This window comes from Panulirus ornatus, chromosome 9, assembly GCF_036320965.1.
Source record: "Panulirus ornatus isolate Po-2019 chromosome 9, ASM3632096v1, whole genome shotgun sequence".
In the NCBI taxonomy this organism is placed as follows: Eukaryota; Metazoa; Arthropoda; class Malacostraca; order Decapoda; family Palinuridae; genus Panulirus; species Panulirus ornatus.
The window spans coordinates 48,331,757-48,357,945 of NC_092232.1; the positions used below are offsets into that span (position 1 = coordinate 48,331,757).

General features: G+C 39.1%; 1 protein-coding gene across 1 annotated transcript in view; it reads right to left on the reverse strand.

Annotated features, from left to right (window-relative positions):
* LOC139750397 (mitoferrin-1-like) overlaps positions 1 to 15,393 on the reverse strand; it is a 29,276-nt gene extending 13,883 nt beyond the window's left edge. The window contains exons 1-2 of the mRNA XM_071665142.1: positions 14,931 to 15,393; positions 5,527 to 5,749 (exon numbers count right to left, since the gene is read on the reverse strand). Coding sequence (XP_071521243.1) covers positions 5,527 to 5,749; positions 14,931 to 15,047 — 340 coding nt within the window. The 5' untranslated portion in view covers positions 15,048 to 15,393. The remainder of the gene's footprint in view (positions 1 to 5,526; positions 5,750 to 14,930) is intronic.
* Between the last annotated feature and the right edge of the window lie 10,796 nt (positions 15,394 to 26,189).

The following is a 26,189-nucleotide window of genomic DNA, read 5'->3' on the forward strand; positions in this document are numbered from 1 at the left end:
TGATGCTGGAGTCCTTCATAAGTGCCATCTTAAGACTCACACTTTGCCAGCCTCTTGCAAAGCTCCTCTTCTTTTCAAGGTTTAAAACATTCCTCTGAAGCTTCATATAAAATGTAGATGACTTTGAGGAGCTGGAGCTGTTAGGCAATTGTTGATGACACTTACATGGCCCTAAAATCCAGAACATCACAAAAAATACAAAAATGTGCAAGACCAGCACAAAACATGCCAGAAAGGGCATGGGAAATGGTAAATAATCATCAGTGCCATGAAACACTTGGTAGTGAGTACACTAATCTCTGTGGTGCATTAAAAACGGAATTTGAAATATCTTGCATATCTTTTTTTTATTTTTTACTTTTCTTGGATAATTGAGGGTTGCTAAACGAAATTGAAAAATGAATTGGTCTGAACATTTCATAGTCTCAAATTACAGATAACAGAGGTTTTACCATACAAGACATAAAATAGTTACACATACTTAAATATCTAGTAAGTGAAACAGTTTTCAACAGCTATCTGACATCTCAATCTTACAAGTATTTTCAAAGAATGAATTAACTGCATCCTGCCTCATAACACTCATTCAAATCCTGAACTTTTATCAAGCAAGAAAATATAACTTTTCCACACTCAAAAGATGGTTATAATTACTGATGATACCAACCAAGCTGACTTATTGGCATACAAAATGCTCTCCATTGCACATAAAGTCCTCAACCGTCTATTTACCAATACATCCAAGTCCTCCATGGACAGCTTTATCTCTTGTTTTATTCTATTATATCCCCCCTTGCTTCCCCAACTCGTAGATTCTGCCATACAACTAATCCTACAATTATTTCTCATGTCCGAATCCTTTTCTGTACTAATGTAATTTCACCTATACTATGCATGTTATTTATGTCCATTTCCTTAAAATTTTACTAAAAAATACCTTTATAATAAGGTTTTAAATCAATATATATATTTTCTTTTCTTTCAAACTATTCACCATTTCCCACGTTAGCAAGGTAGCGTTAAGAACAGAGGACTGGGCCTCTGAGGGAATATCCTCATCTGGCCCCATTCTCTGTTCCTTCTTTTGGAAAATCAAAAAAAAACGAGAGGGGAGGATTTCCAGTCCCCCGCTCCCTCCCCTTTTAGTCGCCTTCCACGACATGCAGGGAATACGTGGGAAGTATGTATATATACTTTTTTTTATTATTATACTTTGTCGCTGTCTCCTGCATCAGTGAAGTAGCGCAAGGAAACAGACGAAAGAAAGGCCCAACCCACCCACATACACATGTATATTAATACACGTCCACACACGCACATATACATACCTATACATCTCAATGTATACACATATATACACACACAGACATATACATATATACACACGTACATACTTCATACTGTCTGACCTTATTCATTCCCGTTGCCACCCCGCCACACATGAAATGAACCCCCCCCACGCATTGCACGAGGTAGCGATAGGAAAAGACAACAAAGGCCACATTCATTCATACTCAGTCTCTAGCTGTCATGTATAATGCAACAAAACCACAGCTCCCTTTCCACATCCAGGCCCCACAAAACTTTCCACGGTTACCCCACATGCTTCACATGCTCTGGTTCAATCCACTGACAGCATGTCGACCCCAGTATACCACATCGTTCCAATTCACTCTATTCCTTGCACACCTTTCACCCTCCTGCATGTTATACTACAAACTCCCTATATTGTATGTAAAGTGAACATAACTTCTTGACCATTATCTGATTGTGTCACCTGTTTTTCAACAGCAATCTTCACAGAATATCATTCAAATCTTGATCCTCCTTCAGAACCTCCAGTTTTTCTCCCTCTCAAAAGATTTCACCGGAAGTCTCACTCCTTTACTATAGGGGAACTCTCAATTACACAGACTTAACATCCTCATCTTACAGATATCAAAGGGACTTATACCACAAATCTCCTATTACCAACATAAAGCAACTGTCTTGTCTTGCAATCTGTTCCAATAAGGTTCTACCACATTCCTAGGAGACCCAATTTCACTCTCATCTCACACAAATATCAAATCACCAAGTGTCTTTCAATGCTTCATTAAGATTCAACGATATCCCCAGATAAATTCCACTTCATTCTCATCTAACACACTGACTCTTCAGTACAAATATCAAATCAAATATAAAAAATCTTTATACATACTCATTGCTTTTAATTTCAAAGAAACTGCACTCTTAAGGGTATTATCAAGGTCACAATTCTTCTATGCATACTAAAAATATCAAAAGCCTTTCAAAGTCCCTTTACACTTACTCTTTCACAACTTCTGGTTCTTCTTTCAATCAAAATGACATTACACTGAAACTGCCCATCTACAAGCAAGAGAAACATTTACTCGCTTACATCAATTCTCTGTAATGTATCTCTCTCCTACAAAAAATCAAACTGGATCTCATTCAGCAAAACTCATTTTCTTACTTCATAATCAAATTAGCCACACTAACATATATCAAAATGAGTCACAGGCTTTAGTTATGAACAGATGTCATCAACAAGGCCAGTTACTGAATGAAAAAATGGGTAATAAAAAATAACGCTATATGACTGTGGAAGACAAGAAATTAGAGAAAAAATATACATTTATAATGTATGCTAGGAAAACTATAATCAAGGTCAGCCTAGTATCTTAGTTTTCATGAATCAGAAAGACGAACCTATGACACTGATAATTTCATGCACTACCCTAAACCCTGAGCAGGTATTGTCTACATCCCATTATTGCTATCTGTTTTAGTCTGTCTTCCATCATGGTTCTACCTAAAATATCAGTAGTCCAATCTCTTATCTGACATGTCCCTTCCAAAATTACTAAAACAAAAAGTTGACCAAATAAAACCATAATGTACCAATATTTTTGTTTTTTGAAGAAGTCCCATAAAAATTTTTAAAACTTTCCAAAATCCTCTTCCAATTACTCTACCATTTGCCTTCTCCAAGTTAACTCCTGCATGTTCAGTCCCAAAACACTCATTTTATCCACTCCCATCCTTCTGTCTCCAATTTGGTCTCCCCTATCCTTGTCCTCTACATGTCCAAACAATTTCAGCTTACTCTCCTCAGCTCTCTCATCCATACTCTTCTATATCACACCTCTCCCCTACCTCATTTGATCAACCCTCCTGACATCTCATTTTGTCCTCAAACATTTCCAACACATTCATCCTCTTCCATACATTCCCACCTATAGCCCATGCATTGCATCCTCACACGGCTGTTGAGACTTTTATACCTAAAAACATCCCAAACTCTGCCCTCCCAGATAATAACCTCTATTTCTATGCATTTCAGCCACTCATCCAACCTATGAAATACTTATATCTACTCTGTTATGCACAACACTCCAAATCCTCCATGTCCTCCCTACTCAAACTCACACTCCAACTAACATATTTCTCTCCTCTGCTTAAGTTTAAAACACTCCTTTCATTCACATTAACTCTAAACTTTCTCCTTTCACAATATCCTAAACTAGAACATCATTTGCAATTTCTTCTTGTGATACTAAATCTAACCAACGGAATCCTACATATTTTCTCTGGTGCTTAGCAGGCAACCACTGTTCACCAACAAGTAACATTATGAATGAGCAAGCACAGTTACTCCCCGACATACATACATCCAAGTTCAGTTCTGACTGATCGATCATATCTCGAAATGGACGTATGTTAGCATACTCAATTTCTATCATGATTATCTCATTTTTTATTAACCAGCTTTATTACACGATTCTGTAGTTTGTTATTATCTTTTATCTAAGATTCTTCAGTTCATGGACTGATTCATCCAACTTTCAACGAACATTTTGTTAGCTCCTTTGTCAGCACTTGCTGCTTCACCAGTGACTCGAAAGCTGTGCAAGCAATAACTTCTTTTAAATCTACAGAACCAACCATAACTTGTGAAGTTCTTGATGTAATCCTCTCCCGGTCACTCCTTCAAAGTCTCAAAAAGACTTCTAGCCTTTGCCTGAATAATTAGTAAGCTTAGTGGTACACACTTTTTTAATTTGATCTTTCACTGACAGCATCAAAAACCTTTCCATTTCATGGATAAGCCCTGGGTGTTGCTTTGTTATTATTGTAGACTTGGTAACTGCTTCACGTATTTTTCTTTGTCCTTTAAAACTGTGGATGCCATCGAATGGGACAACTGCAGATCACGCGCAATCACATTAACTTTTTTCCTCCTTCATACTGGGTGATTACCTTCATTTCAATCCCAAATCAAGTGTTTTCCTCAGCTTCTTGCCAGATCTATCAACATGTGATGGGTCTTTCCTCTTGCTTGTCATCTTCTTTGGGGTTCAAAACAAAAAAAAGCTCAAATCCAGCACAAAATTAGTTAAGATTCACTTGAATAACACGCTCCTACTGAATGGTAACTGAGCAAAAACTGAGAGAGATGCTGTGATGTACATAATGCCAGGATCATCTGACATTTACTATCATATACACACAGCTGGTAGCACTGGCAGACATACGACTAAGGGTAATTTTCATATTTATATAAATCTTTCAACGTATATACTTTTCCAGTCATATGTATGGATGGTCATCAGTCAGGGAGCATCTGTATTACCATCATCAATCATCAATATCATTATTGCTGGTATATATGATGGAAATGAAAAGTTTGACAGGTGGTTTGATAAAGTAAGTAATAAAAGAGTAAGAGAGAGGTGTAGCAATGAGAGTGGTTGAGAAAGCTAAAGTGTGTGCTGAAATGGACTGGACATATGGACAGAAAGTGCAAGGAGAGGTTGACATAAAGGATATATATGTCAGAAATGGAGGGAACGAGGTGAAGGGGGTGGCCAAACTGAAGATGGAAAGGTGGGGTGCAAAAAGATTTTGAGTGCTGAGGGTCTGAACATGAAGGATGTGAGTTTGCACTATACGGAGTGAATTGGAGTGATGTAGTATACAAGGGGAGCAACATGATGTTAATGGACTAAACCAGGGCATATGAAGCAGCATGGAGAGACCATGAAAAGGTCAGCAGAAACTGGATGTGAGATAGGGTGTTATGACAAGAATGGAAAAAATCCAACTAGGAGAGTGAGGGAGGATATATCTAATGCTCTGCTTAAAATTCAACTTCTAATGACAATTATCAAGACCAATAATTATAACAAGTTAAGTAAAAGATGGTTCCCTGCACCAATTCAACATTGTAATTCATGATCGTAACATTAAACGATAACCAGATAGACAAGAATTAGGTGTCCCATTGAAAAAAGTAAAGTCATGTACTCTACTAAAATGCTGCACTAAAATTACTAGAAAATTGTGAATCAGTACCATACTAGAATATAGTTATGATTAAAAATCGATATACTAATCACTTTCACAATGGAAAGTTACCAATCAAATGATTTTCTGTTATAATGTGTTTGGTAACACATACTCTCATTGTTCTCATAATTTTCTACTGATAAACACAGACATGGGATGGACATATAAACTTACCATTAACTAAATGATTTTGAAAAGAATTACTGGTGCCAAACGTTAACTTGATTCCTTCATACGCTGAAAAGTAAAATGCATGAGCAGGGCCAGCACCAATAATGACAGCATTCACACCTCCCATCGGTCTTAATATGCCCTCTGAGTTCATCATCTTCACCAAACCCTCTCGAATTGTTCGATATGCCGCTTCAGGTGATGGTGCAAGGCTTTGCATTCTGGTCTGCAAGAACGAGAAAAAGATTACCTTAAAACCTCCTGCGTTCTACATAAAGTATGAATTACCTGTATTACTATAAAAAAATTCCAAATCACATTCAGCCAGTCTTTCAAATCAATCACAAAAAGTATTAATGCATAACAAAATCAATGAATGGCATAAAAAATGTCATACTTTAAAAATGTACTTATAATTCTTTGAATTTGTATTGTTACATTTTCAAATAATCCCATTATCTATGTATCTACATGTTCACCCTATTATTTACATAAACAAATGAAAAACATAACCATAAAAAATATGAACACCAATACAAGAAATTGTCTTTGGATGATAAAACTGACTACAGTAGTAGCATTGTTGATCTGGTTTCCTGCCCAGATGACACAATCAAACTCTGATGATTTATGTGAAATTGATGCATGTTCTTTCCTTCTAGCTGTGTTGTTAGGTTGCTAGTAACATCTATTGATAAGAGATGGAATCATACATCTTCTGGGAACATAAATGAAGGTGTGAGCAATCTGTCCTCATATGATGCAAGTTGCAGTTTACTAATTGGATTCATATGAAGTATGTTGCAAGTGAAGGGTTAACTCTTATGCTTTGAGCCTGACCATAATGATTCATCAGACAACTACCTATTAACTATCACAGATTATATTCCCTCCTGTGTATCATAAACCAGTGATTAAAGAATATTACACTTCCCTGAAATTCATAACATCACTAGTACATCACATAATGATCACAGAATAACATACATGGTCAAATCACATTCCACCACTCATATACTATTCTCTGAACACTATTCAACCTCTGATAAGTGAAACCACTCAATATCCAATCCACAAATAATAGCTATGCAGAGCTGAAGAGGAATTTCACCAACTTTTCTTCTTTGGAGTAAGACAACAAAACTACAAATATGGTTGCATATGAAAAGTAAAGTACTGGCATTCCACACCTGACAAGGCAATTTTTTGTTTCCAAATAAGCTCTGATGAGCAAAACTAAAGCAAGCATACCATGCTTTCCATTAGCTTTAAACATTCAAAATCATGTTGGATTCAATTATCATATTTCCTTCTATATCCAATTATCATATTTCCTTCTATCTCAGTTACTCTCAAATTCCTTAAATGACTGTTTAGTACCATTATAGAACTGTAGTGTTTGCATCTATCCTAAAACACAATGGAAATACCACAGATCACTTACAAATAAAAAGCAGTGTTATCAACATTCTCCAAACTATTCTAATACACTTTCATGCCTTAAACTTGTGTCTCTTCTACTTTTATTCACGGTCAGTAACAGCTTCTCTCAAATTCTGATTCATCTTTCTTCTAAGATCTTCACTCTGAATCATCTTTCTTCTAAATCTTCACGTGCTTTCTTTCAGTAACACATACCCTACCCTTTAACCCTGTAACAACTACAGGCCATCAACATCCACAATTTCATGGCTACATTCTGGGTTGTGGTAGGAATGGGGGCATGAGTGGGTGCTAAACCCTCCTATATGACTATCACCTGCTGACACCACATGGGAGGGGTATGATCTGCTTTTGTAGATGATGCCACATCTGCCAACTTCTGCTAACATACATGACATACAGTATCAGTATAAATGTATAAAGTTAATTATCAAGCACATTCATGAATCATCTAATTTATAAAAGGAAGAAGGCGAGATGATACTCAGTTCATAAGATAGGTGGAAAAAATATATTACAACAAATAAGAAGGCAACATTGTCCACGCATATCTCTGATAACAGTCTAGCAGCATCCCCTCCATGAGTATCACAATACTAGATTTACTTTTATGCTGTTTATCTCTCATTCTGTCTGCATAAAACCATCAGCAAAGGTATAAAAACTCAAATGAAAGGCAAAGGAAAAAAGTGTGAATGCTAAAGGGCTAACTCTTCCATTCAAGGCTTCATATTCTCCTCTCTTTGCCCTCCACTTGTCATTCGTGATGAATGTGTTAAATGGATATATCACGTAACCAGGATCATCTCTAAAATTTGGAATGCCTGGAATCTGGGACAATCTGAATTACAGAATATTCTAAATTTTTGAATAAAAATGCAGAAATTTTGTGTAGCATATACATTTACTACATAACACAAGGCCTAAAATTTTTGATTAAAACAAAGAAATAAATGAAGGCTAAACATAAGTATGGTATACAATAAGGGAAAGGTAAAACAACTGGCAAGACTGTCTCTTGCAGGGTCTAAATTTCTGAATTCCTGATATTTTTCCAAGTATTGGAACTAGGTCCAAAGGCCTTAAATTTACTTAATTTTTCAGAATTTGAGAAATCCAAACTTCAGAGGCCATACTGTATCAGATAACCTTAAAAAAATCAGTTACCCAACATCTCAACTAAACTATTTCAAAATGAATGTTCAGTGGGAATTACCTATATTACTATAAAAAAAATTCCACATTCTGACAAGTCTTTTTAATTCAACACACAAAGTATCAATGCATAACAAAAGCAATATATGCCATAAAAAAATGTCATACTTTAAAAATCTACATATAATTCTTTGAATTCATATTGTTACATTTTCAAATTATTCCTATCAATCACATGATAACCTAATTCAACCCTACCTAACAAAGCTCTCACATTCGATTACTTTACATTACCTATGTGTATCAAAAATGAGACTGTTGCTAGCAACATTTTGTTGCCTTTCACTTTTATATGCTGACCAAATCACACACAGTATATTCCAAAAAATTTTCTGTAGCAAAACTAAATAAGTATGTAGTCTGTTTTATCAAAGCTGGCAATCTTTCCTTCCACCATCTTATTTGAAGCATCATTGAATTACCCAAAGGAAAAATAGAAGAAAATATTGATACTGTAATCAGTTTTCGCAATGAAGCTCAGCTCTTGTTGGATTGTATATTTTTTCTTGAGATTCCATTCTCTAATGCTGTTATAAATGACTTTTTATATACGTTCTATTCATCATGCTTACAAATGATTTTTCACAATCATCATAAACAGAGTACATCCTAGTCTTGAATATCTTTTCCTTATTACACATGATGTTTCCCTTGCTCAAGCACTGTTTCCCATGAGGTAGATTATTTCTGCATACTAGTGATATGATTTTCATACTCCTGTACCATCGCAGATTGCAAAGGATGATTTGCAAATGAGGCTTGTGTATGAATTAATGAGTGGACATAAGGCTCATCCTTTGTTTTTAACGGTACATTGGTAATGCGGGAAATGGTGAATATGGAAAAAATAGTGAAACAAGAGGGGTGCAAGTACAAATTAAACTTTTAACCATCGAGGCACTGGAAATGGCATGTTTTCAATAAGTGATTTTTGAGATTTTCCATTCAAAAGGCTTTCCTTACTTCTCTTGATTTCCATTCACTAATCAACACTAAATCAACTATTAGCTTCAAAACTCTCCCCACTATCAAATATCCTACATTTTCTTTTCTTTCATACTTCACCACGTACCATATTGGTAAGGTAATGCCAGGAACAGATGAAGAAAAGGCCCCATTGGCCAATATCCATTCTTCTACTTCAAAAATTATCCGCATTATTTTCTCTTAACACCAAATCTTCCCTTAGCTTTATAACCCTCCTCACTAACAAGCTAATTTGAATATTTTTCCGTTTTTTTAAATACTTCACCACTTCCAATGTTAATGAGGTAGTGCCAGGAACAGAGAGAGAAAAAGCCTTATTCACTTACATCCACTCTCATACTAAAGCAATTCTTTATACAATTTTCCTTCAGCATGAAAAAAACAACCAATTCAGCTATGCATCAGAACTATCTCTGAATATCAAGTGTTTCTGATATGCAGTATATAAAACAAAAATCAAAAGTAGTTTAATCATTAGTAGATGTGCATTTTCTAGGTCTATGATCTGTGTTCTGTTCTTCTGGAATTCTTATTGTCACTGTAAAATGATTTTACAATGTGGAAGTTTTCATTTCTCATTCTTTCAACCTATTTTTGATAATAAATTACTCATTAGTAGTAAGGTTATGAGGGAGTTAGGTTTGAGAATAATAAAATACATAAAAATAAAGATAATATTCTTTTAAGACTGCAGATGACATGATGGTTCTGTTAATGATGAAATTCCATTATTAGTACTGTACTGTACTTAATCTACTGGATCCATGGATCATTTGGTTTGAGAGGTAAATGGTCAGTTCTAATGTCTATAGAGGTGACAGAAACTGAATGTGTGGACTGGACTGGATCCCTTAAGCAATAATTCGATCCATGTATTTTTAAAGTCTAAAAAATCTGAACTCACTTAAAACATTAGCAAAACTTGGATTCAGTTAGATTCAAAAGATATAATGCAAGGCAGTATGCATAAATATAGGAAAATATCATTTCTAGACTGTGGAACTGAGCTATTTGAGAGAAGGATATAGTATGACAAGACAGAATGTTGAAAGAAATGAGTGGTTGTATGAGATTTGGTAAGGCAGAAAAAAAGGTGGGTGAGGGGGGGGAATAACTAGTGGAGTGGAAGAGTGAAGCAAACATAATACTTTGGGATGAGATGGCCACATGGAAAGAATGTAAGATGGGAAGTTTACAAGGAAAGCGTATGACAGTACAATTAACGGGGTTGGTGTGAGAAAGACCACCGGTGACATGGGGAAACAGAATGCAAGTGTAATGAAAGAAGAAAAATGATGGAGGAATCTGCAAAATGCTGTGTGTAAGGGAATCTGTGGCATGCTGTATGCGAGTGAATCTGTGGAATAATGAAAGAACAAGGATAACAGGAGACTCTTGTTGCTATGGCTACCCCCTTGATGGGACATCCTGGAGGAATGGGGACCAATGATATAAATAGATAAACAGATAGATAGGAATTTCTAGACCTCCACAGGAAAGTTTTCTTGCATCACTACTTCATCAATTTTGTATACTGACTTACAAAATGAAACAATTTTGTATACTGACATACTAAATGAATAAAGCTCTATCAAATCTGAAAAAACCACCAGGTAAATACTTGAAGTTAGCTATCCACAGAATGGTCACTTTTCTAATGTCCACATAAATAGTGCAAAGACATCAGAAAATCATGTTGGGTAGATCTTGATGAATGTGGCACAACTAGACTCTTTACACCCTAAACTACTGCTACAGTATGATTTTACCCCATGATATCCCCTCTACATAAATGCCCTGCCCACTTTATGAAAACTTAAAACTGTTGGAGTAGGAAGGGTTAAACCTATATTTCCTCACCCTTCATAAACTGTCAGACTGTAAGTATCCAATGGTATCCCTTTATCTATAATCCCTAATAACCGTGTCCATGAATGATTAAATCACAATAAAAACTCATACAGCATGATATGGAATACTGTATATCATATCACATTATATCATATTTGATCGCTGCTTCCCGCATCAGTGAGGCAGCACCAGGAAACAGACAAAGAATGGCCCATCCACTCATAAAACATGTATATACATAAACACCCATGCATGCACATATGCATACATATACAATCAACATATTTATACACATACATATACATAAATACACATGTACATATTCATACTTGCTTGCCTTCATACATTTTTGACGCCTCCCTGCCCCACATGAAACAGCATCGCTACCCTTTGCTTCAGCGAGGTAGTGCCCGGAAAAAAAAAAAGTCACATTTGTTCACACTCAAGTCTCTAGCTATCATGTATGATGCACAAAAACAACAGCTCATTATCCACATCCAGACTCCACAGACTTTTCCACAGTTTACCCCAGACATTTCACATGCTCTGGTTCAGTCCACTGGGAGCACGTTGACACCGGTATACCACATTGTTCCAATTCACTCTATTCCTTGCCTGAGCCAGGTGCCCATTTTATTGACCAACCCCTAGGGGTGGATGAACAGCTGGGATGACTGTGGACCAGCTGCTACAACCAGGATTAGAACCAATGCACAGGACACTAAGTGGCCCGTGAATGCGTCATAGTCAGGAACACTAACTGCTACACCACAGTGCTTTTTATGCTCGCCTCTAAACCCGTCTCATTTTAAAATCATCTTATGTCAGAGTATTCAGTTTACCATATTTTTCTCTAGATTTAATGTGGCTCTCTAGATTTAACGTGGCTGAGGTGATAATTTCATCAGGTAATCTATCCCAACAGTTCACCACTCTGTGAAAAGTACTTTCTAATGCTTTTAAAACTCTGTATCTTAAAAATCTTGTGATCATTAACAGTTAACTTGTTCCTATTCTCTTGAAAGAACTTTAAGCTATCAATGCTTTCTATTTGTTTCACAGCTAATAAGTTTCTAGTGTAACCCATTTCTCATCTCCCCTAAAGTAATTAATTCGAGATGATTCAATCTCTCTTCATTGGACAGCTTTCTTAATTCTGGAATTTAAAGTGTCTGCAAATTTCCTTAAAAAAGGAAGACCATACCTGAACAGTATACTTCATTTGTGGTCTCACATAACTTTTAAATAACGCTAAGAATGACTCCAAGCACATACAGATGAATGTGCATTTTATCAATCACACCACCCAACTGGCTTTTCTTACTTTAACTGAAATGTGGTTTGTAAATTTCACATCTCCTGTCTTCAGTACTCCCGGTCTTTTCCTCGATTAACAGCCACTAAGGTTTAACCAAACATCTTTCAATCTATCCGTAAATCACCATGACCAAAGTGCATCATCTTACATTTCTCTGAGTGAAATCTTAATTTCTATGGGTCTGATCAAGTCATTAGTCATGGCAAGACTTCTTAAAAAGTATCTGATCTGTCAGCTCTATTGTAATTTTTTGTGTCATCCATGAATAATTAAGATTGATTTTATGTCACTTGGAAGATCATTTACAAATATCTGGAAAAAAATTGGCCCTGGGACTGATCCCTTGAGCATTCCACTTTTCAAGTCAACCCACTTTGACTTCACTCCATCTACTGATACACAGTTTTCTGTTGGTTAAAAATGTCTCAATCCAGCCAGAACAGTCCCACTTACTCCGAATTTGTTAAGCTTATATCACAGTTTCTGGTGACGTACCTGATCAAACACTTTCTTGAAGTCCAGATACACCACATCAACAGACTCACTACTGTCATACAACTTGTCCACTCTTCAAGTCTTTCTAGTATATTTGTCAAACATAACATTCGAAGTATTAATCCATGCTGGTATTTAGTCACTGGTACATTTAATTCATGGTAACCCATAACTGCTGCCTTCATCATTTTTTAGATTTTAACAATGAGGGATGTTACTGATACTCGCCAGTAATTTTCTAATTTTTCTGTTGTCTCCTTTGTACAGTATTGCTGTTACTGCTGCATTTTTCCAATCTTCATACATTCTTTCACTCTATAAAGGATTTGTTAAAAAAAATGTGTGCGGGTTCTGCAGACAATCTGCTGCCTCTAAAAGAATCCTAGGATGAATGCCACCAGGTCACAAAACTAAGTATATACAAAAATTGTATACAGGGAAACAGCAGCAAGAAAAATTAAGGGTTAAATAATGAAAAAAAGATGATCCTTGTAAAAAATTCAGCAGAATCTATGGAAACCTTCCACTGCTGCTAAGATTTACATAGTAAAGTAGTCTGCTGCAGAGGCTAAATTGGAGTGGCTCTATGAGCATACTGGCTGATTATGAGATGGTATGTACAGATACTCAGACAGTCGTCTACGTGGTGACATTTACTAGTAGATGGCCAAAGGTCAATCATTTCATCATGATAAAACAAATAAATCTTGGCTGCTGGTGAGGTTTTCATTAGAGATTTTCCTAGAAGTGTTTCATTCATATCTATATCAATTCATCCCACTTTTTTCCTGACTTTCACATCCCTCCTCATATTTGTATAAAGTAATAAGAGCCAAAACATAAGATGGAACAGATTTCTCCAAATATTTTTATCCTTTCAACTATCTACATTACTGTAGTACATCTAATATTAAGCATTTCTTAATGGGGAATACATAGACTGGTGCATACAACTACCAAAGCCATATCGTCTAACTTTAGAAAATAAGAGTAAAGCTATGACCATGACCCACCCTTAAAGCAAATGTGTCAACTGCTCTGGCCACTACCCGCCATCCCTTGCACTGCTGCCACACACTATTCAATTCCAGATGACATGCATTCAGCGAGAGCCATTTATTAGTAAAGCTGCTTACCTCCTACTTTATTAATCAAGGCCGAAAGAGTGAAGCCTTTGGGAAGAAAAAAAAAAGTTAAATAGACCCTAGGTCTGAGATCGACATTCTTAATAACGCCAGAGCGAATGTCATGACCGGTTTGGACTTGCACCATCAGGAACACTCGGAAGGGCCGATGATTATGTCTCTCACCAGAATTCAACTAAGCAGCTACTATAAATATATAACTGTATACCTTCCCGACACTTAGTTTTGGTGTGGAGCTAAACGTATAAATTCACCGATCACTTAAGTTGTGCAAGTTGGACACTTACAACCCTCCCCCCCTCACTGCCCTGCCCACTTTGAAGATCTTTTTTCTTAGAGTGTAGACGGAAAAAGCAACGTACACTCCATCCTGAAGGTGTTCATGTAACACACCACGTGCAGCCGGGTCTCCATTAACTTAGTAGTATATAACATATGTTAATAGCAGTGTGGTCTAAAAATAAACTTTTCCCGTTGAGCTGGAGAGGTCAACAACTACGTAATCCTAACCTTGGCTACGTTTTCTCTCCTTTCATACAAAAATAACATTCAATGAACATTTGTAGATATTTTCTACTGTTATGTCCTAAACCTACTTCCCGATTGGTTTAGTCACGAATTAAAAAAAAAAAAAAATCATTCACATCTCGAAAACCTGCAGAGGCATTGTTGGAGCACAACTTTTACTAATCTTACAATTTTCTGAAAACCAATTTCGTTTAAACTCTTTTTCTGTAAATTTATACTCAAGCAAAATAATGACAGTCATCTGTGACTAAGGAAAGTATCCAGCGATCTCCGCCACCCTGAGCTAGCTGCACCATTGCTCAAGACCTTATTAAAAAACAGTGTCATACACCATAAGGTAAAAGCAATTCATTTGGTAATCGTGCCACATCATTCTATAGGGGTCTCATGTCCTATCAGTGAATAACAATACGGAATTAACTCACCTTTACTGAATCAATAGGAAACATTACGCAATGCTCCATTACCCCAGCCACTGCTCCGGCCGTCATATGTACACCAACGTTGCTCGTCGGTAAACTCTCATACTCGTCGAAATCCATCGCGCAGGCTATTTACAGAGGGTGAACAACTATACAGCACTAATGACACACAATCCAACGCAAAGCTTGGCCGCTTATCGTCCAAAAAGAGGTGGGAGGGAGGAGAAAGTTTAGGCGGGGTACACAAACACACAAGGCGCAAAAGGCTTGCCCGGAGGAGCGGTGTCTCTCCCACCACAGCCGCCAGCATATTGACCACCACCACACTATGCAGGAGAATTAACACGTGCTGCCGCTCCCCCCTCTACCACCCGAGACCAGGCCACCTCTCCGGTGCTGCCATCTTTATATCCCCTTTTCTCCACTTCCCCCATTATACATCATCGGGTTGAGAGATGACCACTCAAATCTCCACTGGGTGATATATGATGCCGTAGAGCCTTTCTGCCAATACGGTGTAGGTAATACGTCATGAAATAATAGATGGCGCACTAAAACAGATCCTCTGGGTGCGTCTGTTTTGATTCAGAATTCGTCAATTACTCTATATGTAATTCGAACATTAAAGAATTCTTGGCTGCTTGATACTTTACTTGCATTCTTTACAAACATCTGATTATCAAGTACTAAATTGACCCAGAAGCAAAGTTCGATCATTACACAAAACTGAAACAGACGGAGCTCCCACTTCGTCATCTAGATAGGCATTATGGAATGTTATAATAGATAGAGATAAATGACATTAATAACAAAATAATTAGAAAATGGTGAAATTGTGATCTATTTAAACACCAACAAAGAACTGAGGTACTTTATAAGACTAAGAAGCAAAAATGTGTGGATTCGTATCTTCGTTTGGTTTTCAAGCACACACACACGTCTCCACTCCCATTTGCTGTCCCAGATTCACATAGGTGAGTGTGAAAAGGAATTTATAGCATGAATGTCATATCACTCAATGCTCTCGCTTAAGCTGCAGACTCAAAAAAAAACTGTTCCGCTGACAGTCTCTTAAAGCGACTATTTCACACATCTGCAATTTCTCCCTCTCTCTCATTAAACAGAACATATGCCTACCAACAAAGTCTCCTGATGGTATTGTTTTCCACCTTGTTGCGAGTCATGGTGATCTGTGAGCTGACTGAACCGAGAAAAAGGAAGTTGAGAAATGGTGAAGCAATGTTCGTTGTGTATGGCTGCACTGTGAGTGGAATGCTCAAGGCTGAAGACATAATTTTCACTATACTGGATTCAGAAATCAAGGTGTACTCAAAGTCAGCTTTTTTAGCAGTTTTGAAACCATGTCTATCAGTGCAAGCCAAGAATATAGTCACCAAATCTATTTCCATTAGCAATAATTTGACCACAATCTTCTAATACTTCTGTGACCGCTAGATGTCACCTTAACTTTCAGTTACTATTATTATTTTTTCCCATCAAGCTCAATAATAATATCAAACAAACATTTATATAAATACTATCTCTTGTCACGTTGATACGTAACGTTGGACAAAATTTCCTAGAATTTAACGAAAGTGGGAGACCAACCTGTTCCTCGGAACTCACCGCCTGCATAGACTACACACACACACACACACGCGCACACACACACACACTTGGCCGGCCAGGAATTAGAAGCATTGTTGTTGGCTACTCCCAACATGAATAGTTGCATTCTAAACTTGCTCAGTGTCGTGACGGAAGTGCAGTGGTTGGAGTGGAGGCGTCGCTCAAGTCGAGGTCGCCGAGGACAGTGATTAGCGGTTTTGCACAGGTAGAAATACCTCGGATTCCCTTAAGGCGGTCCCCAACCCCCCCCGCGCGCTCTTACTACAGCGCCTCATATGGCAACACAGTGATTGCCATACGCTCTTAAGTAAACCACAAGATCAAAAAACCTCTAACTTTTCGTGGGCAAGACTGGGAGTCATAATGAAGCAACGGTGGACACTACTGTGATAAACGGAAGACCATGGGATGCAGATGTCATACAATGAAATACGACTCAAAATTTTGTTTACTGTATCTTTCTCAGTGATATATTTTTCTTAATGTATGACAGACAGCTGGTTGATTTATCCTATAGTCTTTTAATTTAAGTGTATTCGTCATCTAAGAAATGGGAGTCCGAGAATATAATGTGCCAGATAACGTATAACTATAAACTAACTTTTTCTTTCTTTTTTGTAAAATTCATTCTTGGCCACAGCCAGTTTTCTTTGGAAAAACGGTAAATCTATTTTGAGATGGCCCAAGATGTATAATGTAGGCCACACAACAGACAAATGAGAATATGTATTATCATCATACAACCCCAGAACTCCTTCATGATGGGGTTCCTGGTACTATAACCCCTCAACCCTTTTAACCAGGGAATATACTATTTTTCAGGCTGCGCTACACTCAGCAGGAGGGAAAAAGATAAACTCCTTTGAAGCAAGAAATTCTTTGACAAAACTACTGGGAAGTGACCTCACACGCGAGTTCGATTCTGGCTGTTGGAGGTTTGTATGTTATATATATATATATATATATATATATATATATATATATATATATATATATATATATATATATATATATATATATATATATGTATATATATATATCCTCCCCTCTCAGTTTTTTTTTAATTTTCCAAAAGAAGGAACAGAGAAGGGGGCCAGGTGAGGATGTTCCCTCAAAGGTCCAGTCCTCTGTTCTTGACGCTACCTTGCTAACGCGGGAAATGGCGAATAGTATAAAAAAAAAAAAATATATATATATGTGTGTGTGTGTGTGTGTGTTGCCAGAGTCCGCCTGAATGGGGTTACAGTGAGAATGTAAAGTCACCTTTGGAGATAAAGTCTCGTCAAAGAATTTCTCGCTTCAAAGGAGTTCCCCTCGTTCACCCCATGACTCACCTCCGCTACCATGGTTCCATTCGCTCCCATGTGCACCACTCATAAGTATCTAGAACACTTCACTTCATCCAGTCTTTCTCCATTCAAACTCACACCCCAGCTAACCCGTTCCTCAACCCTGCGGAACCTAATATCTTTGCTTTTATTCACATTTAACTCTCAACTTCTTCCTTTCATACACGCTTCCAAACTCAATCAGCAGCTTCTCCAATTTCTGGCTCGAACCTTCCACCAGTGCTGTATCATCAGCAAACAGTAACTGACTCACTTCACAGGCCCTCTCATCCCATACAGACTGGATAATCGCCCCTCCCTCCAAGACTTTCGCATTCATCTCGCACACCATCCCATCCATTGACAAACTGAACAAGCTTCGTTACATCACACACCTCTGCTGCAGACCGACCATCATTTGAAACCACTCAGTCTCCTCTCTTCCTACTCGCACACATGCCTTATACCCTTGATGAAAAGTTCCTTCTGCTTCTAGCAGCTGCCCTCCCCACACTGTATATTCTTAAGAACCTCCACAAGGCATCTCTATCAACTCTTATACATCTCCCAATCATTTGCACTCCTTTCCTGTAAGTGCCGCCCAAACGCCTCTATTTTCTCTTTCACTAGCAGCTTTGCTTCTTCATTCCACCACCCACTACCCTTTCTAATCTGCCTACCTCTCACCTCTCTCATGGCAAAAGCATCTCTCGCATATGCCAGCACTGTTATCCTGGTGAAGAATTATATGGTAGGGATATGTATGGTGAGGAGTTGTATGGCGGGAAACTTTATGGTGGGGGTGTATGGTAGGGAGCTGTATGGGGAAGAGGAGTATAGTGAGGAGTTGTATAGTAGAGAGTTGTATAGTGGGGAGATGTATGGTGAGGAATTGTATGGTGGAGAGTTGTATGGTGAGGAGTTGTATAGTGGAGAGTTGTGTAGTGGGGAGATGTATGGTGAGGAATTGTATGGTGGAGAGTTATATGGTTGGTAGTAAGTTAGTTCTGTGATCAAATCATCACATGTTGCAGCTGAAGGCTCTGTCTGGCGGGGGCAGTTGTCCGTTGGTATGTTTGATGAACAGCTGTCGGGCGAAGTGTTGCTTGTTTATAGGATTTGTGTGGCACACACACACACACACACACACACACAGAGGAGTAAGAACTTGTTACATATACAGAAAGGTTGGGTGATTGGGCAACACGAATGCAAAAAAGCCTCTCCCTGTAACACACACACACACACTGGAAAAAGGTAAAAAGCCAAGGGAGCTAAAGAGGGCAATCATCACCTCTATCTAGAGTATAAGAATGGAGACCGGAGAGAGAGAGAGAGAGAGAGAGAGAGAGAGAGAGAGAGAGAGAGAGAGAGAGAGACGCTGACCCGCAAACCGGCCTCCCTGAGAACTGTGCTCTCGACGGTGCTGGAAGAAGTAATGAGAAAACAAATGAACGGCATCCTGGAAACTGCCCACATGAGAGATGAAACGACTTCAGGAGGGGAAATGCGTAACGGGACCTTCTCCATTTCCACGAGAGAGTGAGCTCTGTTTTGGTCGGAAGAGAAGGCTGGGTTGGACTGTGTGTGGGGGTACATGGTGGACTGCCGGAGAGCACTTGACAGTGCACCACACAGAAGGCTGGGGGGAGATGCTAGATTCTCAAGCTGGCACGAGGAGGAGGAGGAGGAGGAGGATGAGGAGGAGAAGACTCCCTCAACGGATGGAAGGTTATCTCAGTAGGAGGAGGGCGCAAAGGACGCGTGGCAGGAGAGCCTTCTCGTCACAGGATGAGGTCACCAGAGGAGTGCCGCTGGGTTAGGTCTCGGAAAATTGTTCTTGGTTTTTGTGAGTAATTTGCCACATGGATTAGATTAGTCTCTGATTATGCCAAAAGAAATGGGCATCCTATCTGGTTATGCCAGAAGGACTGGTCTCTTACCTCATATGCCACAGAAGGATTGTACTCCTACCTGATTATGCCAGGAGGTTTGTACTCTGACCTGATTATGTCAGAAGGATTAGATTCCTACACGATTATGCTAAAGGACTGGACTCCTTCCTGATTATGCCAGAAGGATTGGAAGCCTACCTGATTATGCCAGAAGGATTGGAAGCCTACCTGATGATGCCAGAAGGATTGGAAGCCTACCTGATGATGCCAGAAGGATTGGAAGCCTACCTGATGATGCCACAAGGATTGGAGGCCTACCTGATGATGCCAGAAGGATTGGAAGCCTACCTGATGATGCCAGAAGGATTGGAAGCCTACCTGATGATGCTAGGATTGGAAGCCTACCTGATGATGCTAGGATTGGAAGCCTACCTGATGATGCCAGAAGGATTGGAAGTCTACCTGATGATGCCAGAAGGATTGGAAGCCTACCTGATGATGCCAGAAGGATTGGAAGCCTACCTGATGATGCCAGAAGGATTGGAAGCCTACCTGATGAAGCCAGAAGGATTGGACTCCATCCTGAATAGGTTTGCTGTGGGAAGAGAAAAACGAGGAGGGTTCCATCGACTTGCGAAAGGACCTATACCAAGTCAAAAGCTGCTGGCTCGATGCATGAACAATGAAATTTAGCCCAAGTTATGTCAGGTAATGAGCATGAGACACAAATGAAAGAAGACTTCATTATGAATCTCATCCAGCAGGAAACAGGCTACAGGAATTGGTCTGTGAGAGGAGCGTGGGAGACAAAATCGTCCTGAATCAGTCGCCAGTCACTTATTAGAAGAGTAAATAAGGCAAATTGTCTTCCGGCAAACTATAGAATATCATTCATGTATATGGTTAAGGATATACTCTCAGCCAGCTGTTCTCATTAGGCCAAAACTAGAGTAAGGCTCTCAAGTTTGGTCACCACAATTAAAGAAGCACACAGAACTAATAGAGAAGGTCTAGAGGAGAGCAACATTGATCATATCGGAATTAAGACTTCATTTAAATGAAAATGCTATTGATCTTAAATTTCCTCGCTCTATGGTGAAGAGCTAGCCTTGTTGACCATGACTCACGCACGGGGACCTCTCAGGTTCGAATTCTGGGCGCTGTAGTCGGCATAAGGCCAGCTCAGCTATTCCACCTTCCCTCGAGGATGGTCGATATTTAGATGCCTAGCTTAGGCTGGGACGTGATTACTTATTTGTGCGTTACGGGGAGAGAGTTTTACACTGTGTTGCCCCGTCTCTTAAACTTGTATATATGTACTATTTGTTTACTCGTATGTATGTATGCATGTAACATATACACACCCTAGCTTATGCCAAGTATCCATGTGTGTATGCATACACGGAAGAGTAAAGACATGGTCCATACACAGGGTGAAGAGATGGGTTAATACGAGCGTAACACTCCCTGCCCGTAACATACAAATTGTAAACATACACATCTGTGGAGGACAGAAGAGAAAGGGGTTACCTGATCGGAGTCATCAAGTTTCCAGACCACTTGGACAACGTCATGAGTGAACTGTTCTTCATGAGATGCAGTGACAAGAGTAAACAGAGGCCATGAATGAGGGGTGGTCTGAACACAATCGTAGGTTTTTAAAACATATTGATGACGCAGAGAGTGAAAAGTTCCTCAAGGTGTATGGAGAGAAAAACCAGACGACGTAAAATATGATTAAGCAAAAAAATTTTTGCAACGATGTTAAGAAGTACCCCTGTAGTTTAGAAGTGGTGGATGAATGGAATAAAAATAACTGAAGGCATGATTAATACAAACAGTATACATAAGTTGAAGTTATATGATGAAAGAGAATGTGTGAGAGATGGGGGCCCCCCACGAACGTAAAACTCCTTCCTTGTACAGTACAAATAAGCAATGATAAAAAGCTAAGCAAGAGGCTTCTTAATAAGGAAGCACAGGTTAGTTTTTATATTGGGTTACTTTACAAACGGAACAGGATCAACATAGAAACGGTGAACACCAGTAGTACACAAACGTTTCAAAAAGGGAACTTGGTGGCACAGAAAGTTTTAGGAGATGGGACCGTCGTCACTAGTGCAGACAAACTTGGCCTTCACTTTCGGCGACGAGCAACATCACAATGGGAAAGTCAGAAAACATAGAAAATGTCGTGGTCTATGAGGTCCACTACTGGAGGACAGTAACAATAGCGTAATACAGTTTGGTAAAGCTCATGGCTCCTCCCCACCCTCCGCCATATCAGACGGTAGGAAATTGTCAATTATTCCTAACCAACGGTCTATAGCACGGTTGCTATGGAGCTATATGATAACCGGGCCCATGACTATTTTTTTTTTTTCCAGTAAGGCCCGGTTAATGAGAAGTGCATTGAAGCTGACCTGTGTGTGGTTTTGATACGATAAAGCCAACTGCCCAATGTTAATTTTTTTTATTTATCTATTTTCCACAGATATTTGAATGAAGTTACCTCTTTATTCTTGCACAGATAAACAGACCTAGTAGGGGATTGGTAATGCTTTGACTACTAAGTCTTGGGTAGGTTTTGGCAAGAGAAGGTAAGATAGAATAGAGGCAATGACATTTGTTATGGTTGATCAGTTGATCAAACAGATAAGATGATCCGTTTGAACAGCTCGCATGTAAACGACTTTATGTCATGCAGTTATTCATCTTTTTTCCCCCCCTTTAGTCGGAGGCTCCAATAAAGGACTAAAGTCCACGTCAAGGCCGGGTCTTATTTGAAATATATGTTAATAAAAAGGATAAAGAAGAGATAAGGAAAGGTATTTAAGAATTTTGGAGGCAGTGAGAAACCTGTCTCTTAAAATGTGCCAAGTCATAGCTGTTGGGAAAGACATGAGAGGGTAGAGAGTTCCAAAGTTTCGAGGAGTAAGTCAAGAAACAGATTTCAAAACTGCCGCCCACTCTTAAGATGCCAACGGCCACACAGTAATCATGTGACGCATCAGCTTGCCAAGTACTGCGTGGTCTAGCTAATGGTGTAGGCACACAAGCTGCCGCCAGCTGTCGGGAGCAAAAGCCAAAGTGACACATATCGGAAAAGGAAAGTGAACCAACACTGCTGCGTAGAGGAACCGTCAAAAGAGAGACGAAAGTTGAGGAATTTTCGATAGAGAGCTGGAGAGACACTGAGTCTCGGAGGCATTTAAAACAACCAGCCAGGTTCGTCTACCCTACTGAGATACCATGTCCGAGTTCATTGAGGAAATTGTGTCGAGACGAGATGCAATTCGACTGAGAAAAAGAAACAGCAGATCCGAAGGATGCAGTGTGCTCGTCAGCGTATGAGTGCATTTGTTTATCAACCAACCTTTATGTTCTTGTAATTCTTTTCTCCAAGAACAGCGAACCGTTAGTAAGCGTCGCTGTTCTTAGAAGGGTCTTGTCTTGTGTTTGTTCGCTAGGTTTGTATACCTCCCCTTTAACCCCCGCTATCTAACCTACCTTTGAGAAACGGTTTGGGGGGCGAGGAGAGAGTGGGCGAATCTTTGGGTAACTAGGAGCTCCCCAGGTTGGTTGGTTACTGGGCTTTTAGGCCAATCGACTGCCAAGGTCATTAAGGGCGTCAACAAGTTATAGCCACCAGACGAAATACAAACTTAATCTCCAAGTATTCTGGGTCATTCTAAGACCAAACGCGCTTTGACTACATGACCCCTCACTTTGTTGACTGACTCTTAGGGTTTTAAAGTCTATCAACAGGGTCATTCAAGCCATCGACACCAACAAATGCAATAATTTTTCCCACCCTCAGGTATTAAATACAATATCAAGAAACACACTAATCGCTCTCACTTGCATATATGGCCCTCACCTTGATCGCAGAGCAAGTGTGGAAAAATATGTGTCGGGGTTGTACACTCACAGCCAAGTGTCCTGCCTCAACATCATGTATACCCTAAAACGGTTTAAGAGTTTGAAAGATTTGAAAACCACACACTTTACTAGAAGATTTGAAATATATATATATATATATATATATATATATATATATATATATATATATATATATATATATTATCCCTGGGGATAAGGGAGAAAGAATACTTCCCACGTATTCCCTGCGTGTCGTAGAAGGCAACTAAAAGGGGAGGGAGCGGGGGGCTGGAAATCCTCCCCTCTCGTTTTTTTTTTAATTTTCCAAAAGAAGGAACAGAGAATTGGGCCAGGTGAGGGTGTTCCCTCAAGGGCCCAGTCCTCTGTTCTTAACGCTACCTCGCTAATGCGGGAAATGGCGAATAGTTTGGCAAAAAAAAAAAAAAAAAATATTATATATATATATATATATATATATATATATATATTTTTTTTTTTTCTTGATATCCCCATGTTTTTGCAGAGTTGAGCTTTACGGAATATGAGAACAACAAAAAACACTTGTTTGACATTATCTACAATAGTAAGTTAATCTCCGGTTTAAGAAATTCTCGGGTAGTTAATTACAAATTAATAACAACGCACGCACGCACACACACACACATAAATGTAGGGTAGATGTCGACTCCAGAGAGAGAGAGAGAGAGGAACACTCACAACACTAAAGAATCAGAGGGTTCAAACAGTGGTAAAATAATGCAAGAGCTGGGTGTGAGGCTGGATTTTACGTGCACTGTCAGCGAAAAACGTACCAGGGAAAGAAGCCTAGTTGACGCTGTCTTGCGAAGGAGACCACCGACAAGTAGGAAAGAAAGGACAGGGGAGAAATAGGATCTGAATTCCCTGATTGATGCCAGGCTGTTCAATGTGTATGCAAAGGAGAGAATAACATCTAATACATATTCAGTAACTATTTGGATGACATGTAATCCTATATAGGAGATATACAGGAACCTGTAACAAATACTCAAAAATACCGAACATACGACTGTAATTGCAAGTATAGGTAATTCTGGCAGTGTGAAGGTCCTCGTACTTTTTTATGGGTACTGTCTGGGTGTACTGGGATCCACGAGAGAATGAGCCACTGGGTTTTGAGATTACTGTAGCCCGTGTCAAGCAGCCCTCTCACATCAACACACCGGGTCAGGTAACACACAGCGACCAATGGACCTATCAAGTTCTGGATCATATTTTCACGTACAATAGCCTGGAGATAATCATAACATTAAAAAAAAGTACCGTATATGATATACCACTTGGGAAGACTGATTATGTGGTGGTCGAATTTGAGTATAAATATAATGCGTAAATACTAAAGGAAAAGCATAGGTGAATTCAGGTACCAAAGAAATGTACAAGGGAGGAGAGTATGTGGAGTTCATAAACTGGGAACTGATACGTTTCAGCCTTAGTATAAATTAGTGGTTTAGTAATGGAGTTATTGGATGGGTACCAGTGTGAGAGAAGGGGAAATGGTGACTGGTCATACAGGTGTGATTCAACATCTGTGAAGGTCAAAGGCAAGTGGAGGTATGCCATGAGAACAGTATTTTAAAGGTACAAGATGACAGGGGAATGCTGCCGAATGCATAGCAATTATGAAAAAAAAAAAAAACAGATTATATAGCGTTAAATTCTACGTCTCAAAATGTATGCATTGTTGGATACACGACTGGATTGCAATCAAGCTACAATGAAAGGCAAGCACTGATATCATCCCACGAAGCCAGGTGAGTCAGCCAGCCCTCACGGGATGTCCGGGAGTGTCCCGTTCTTGATGTGTTCATCTCAACGAGATAAAACCCACGGAAATAATTATCACCGTCGGGTTTTGTGATGTCTCATTATCCATCAAAGCATCTAATGTATTTCACATTGGTACTGGCGTCCCAGATATCACAAGATACTGATTATATCACTCTAGACTCTAGAGAATGCAGGATATGGCCTTAGGGGATTTAATGTCAGACCTTTCCGGGCCTCAATGTGTAGGATACATTCGCGCCGAGCAGAAACCAGGCGTATTCTTGTTTTCTTTGAACCAAACTGATTTTCATACTCAAAGACTGGCATCCCTATAAGATACAAACAGCATCAAGGAGCTATACCCGTATGATGTAAATTCATATGCATATGTGTGATGGGTACAGGGGCCTGGAAATATCTGGCTAGTGTAATCAACGAACGAAGAGACAACCGGGGGAACAAACTGAAGAGTGTAGGGACTAACTGAATGTGAGGCAGTGTGGCTTTAATGGCAAGAGATAATGAGAAATTTCTGGGCTTTATGAAAGAGAGCACCATCCTTTGAGGAAGGAAGGAAGTAAACGTGGACTGTATATATGTCCTGGAAGACGTATTTACACCAACACCCACTGGAGTTAGATAGAGAACCTTGAGCTCCAGGCAGGTATTGAGGAGGAGGGTTTCAAGTCGGAGGGAACACAGGGTGAATCCACAATTCT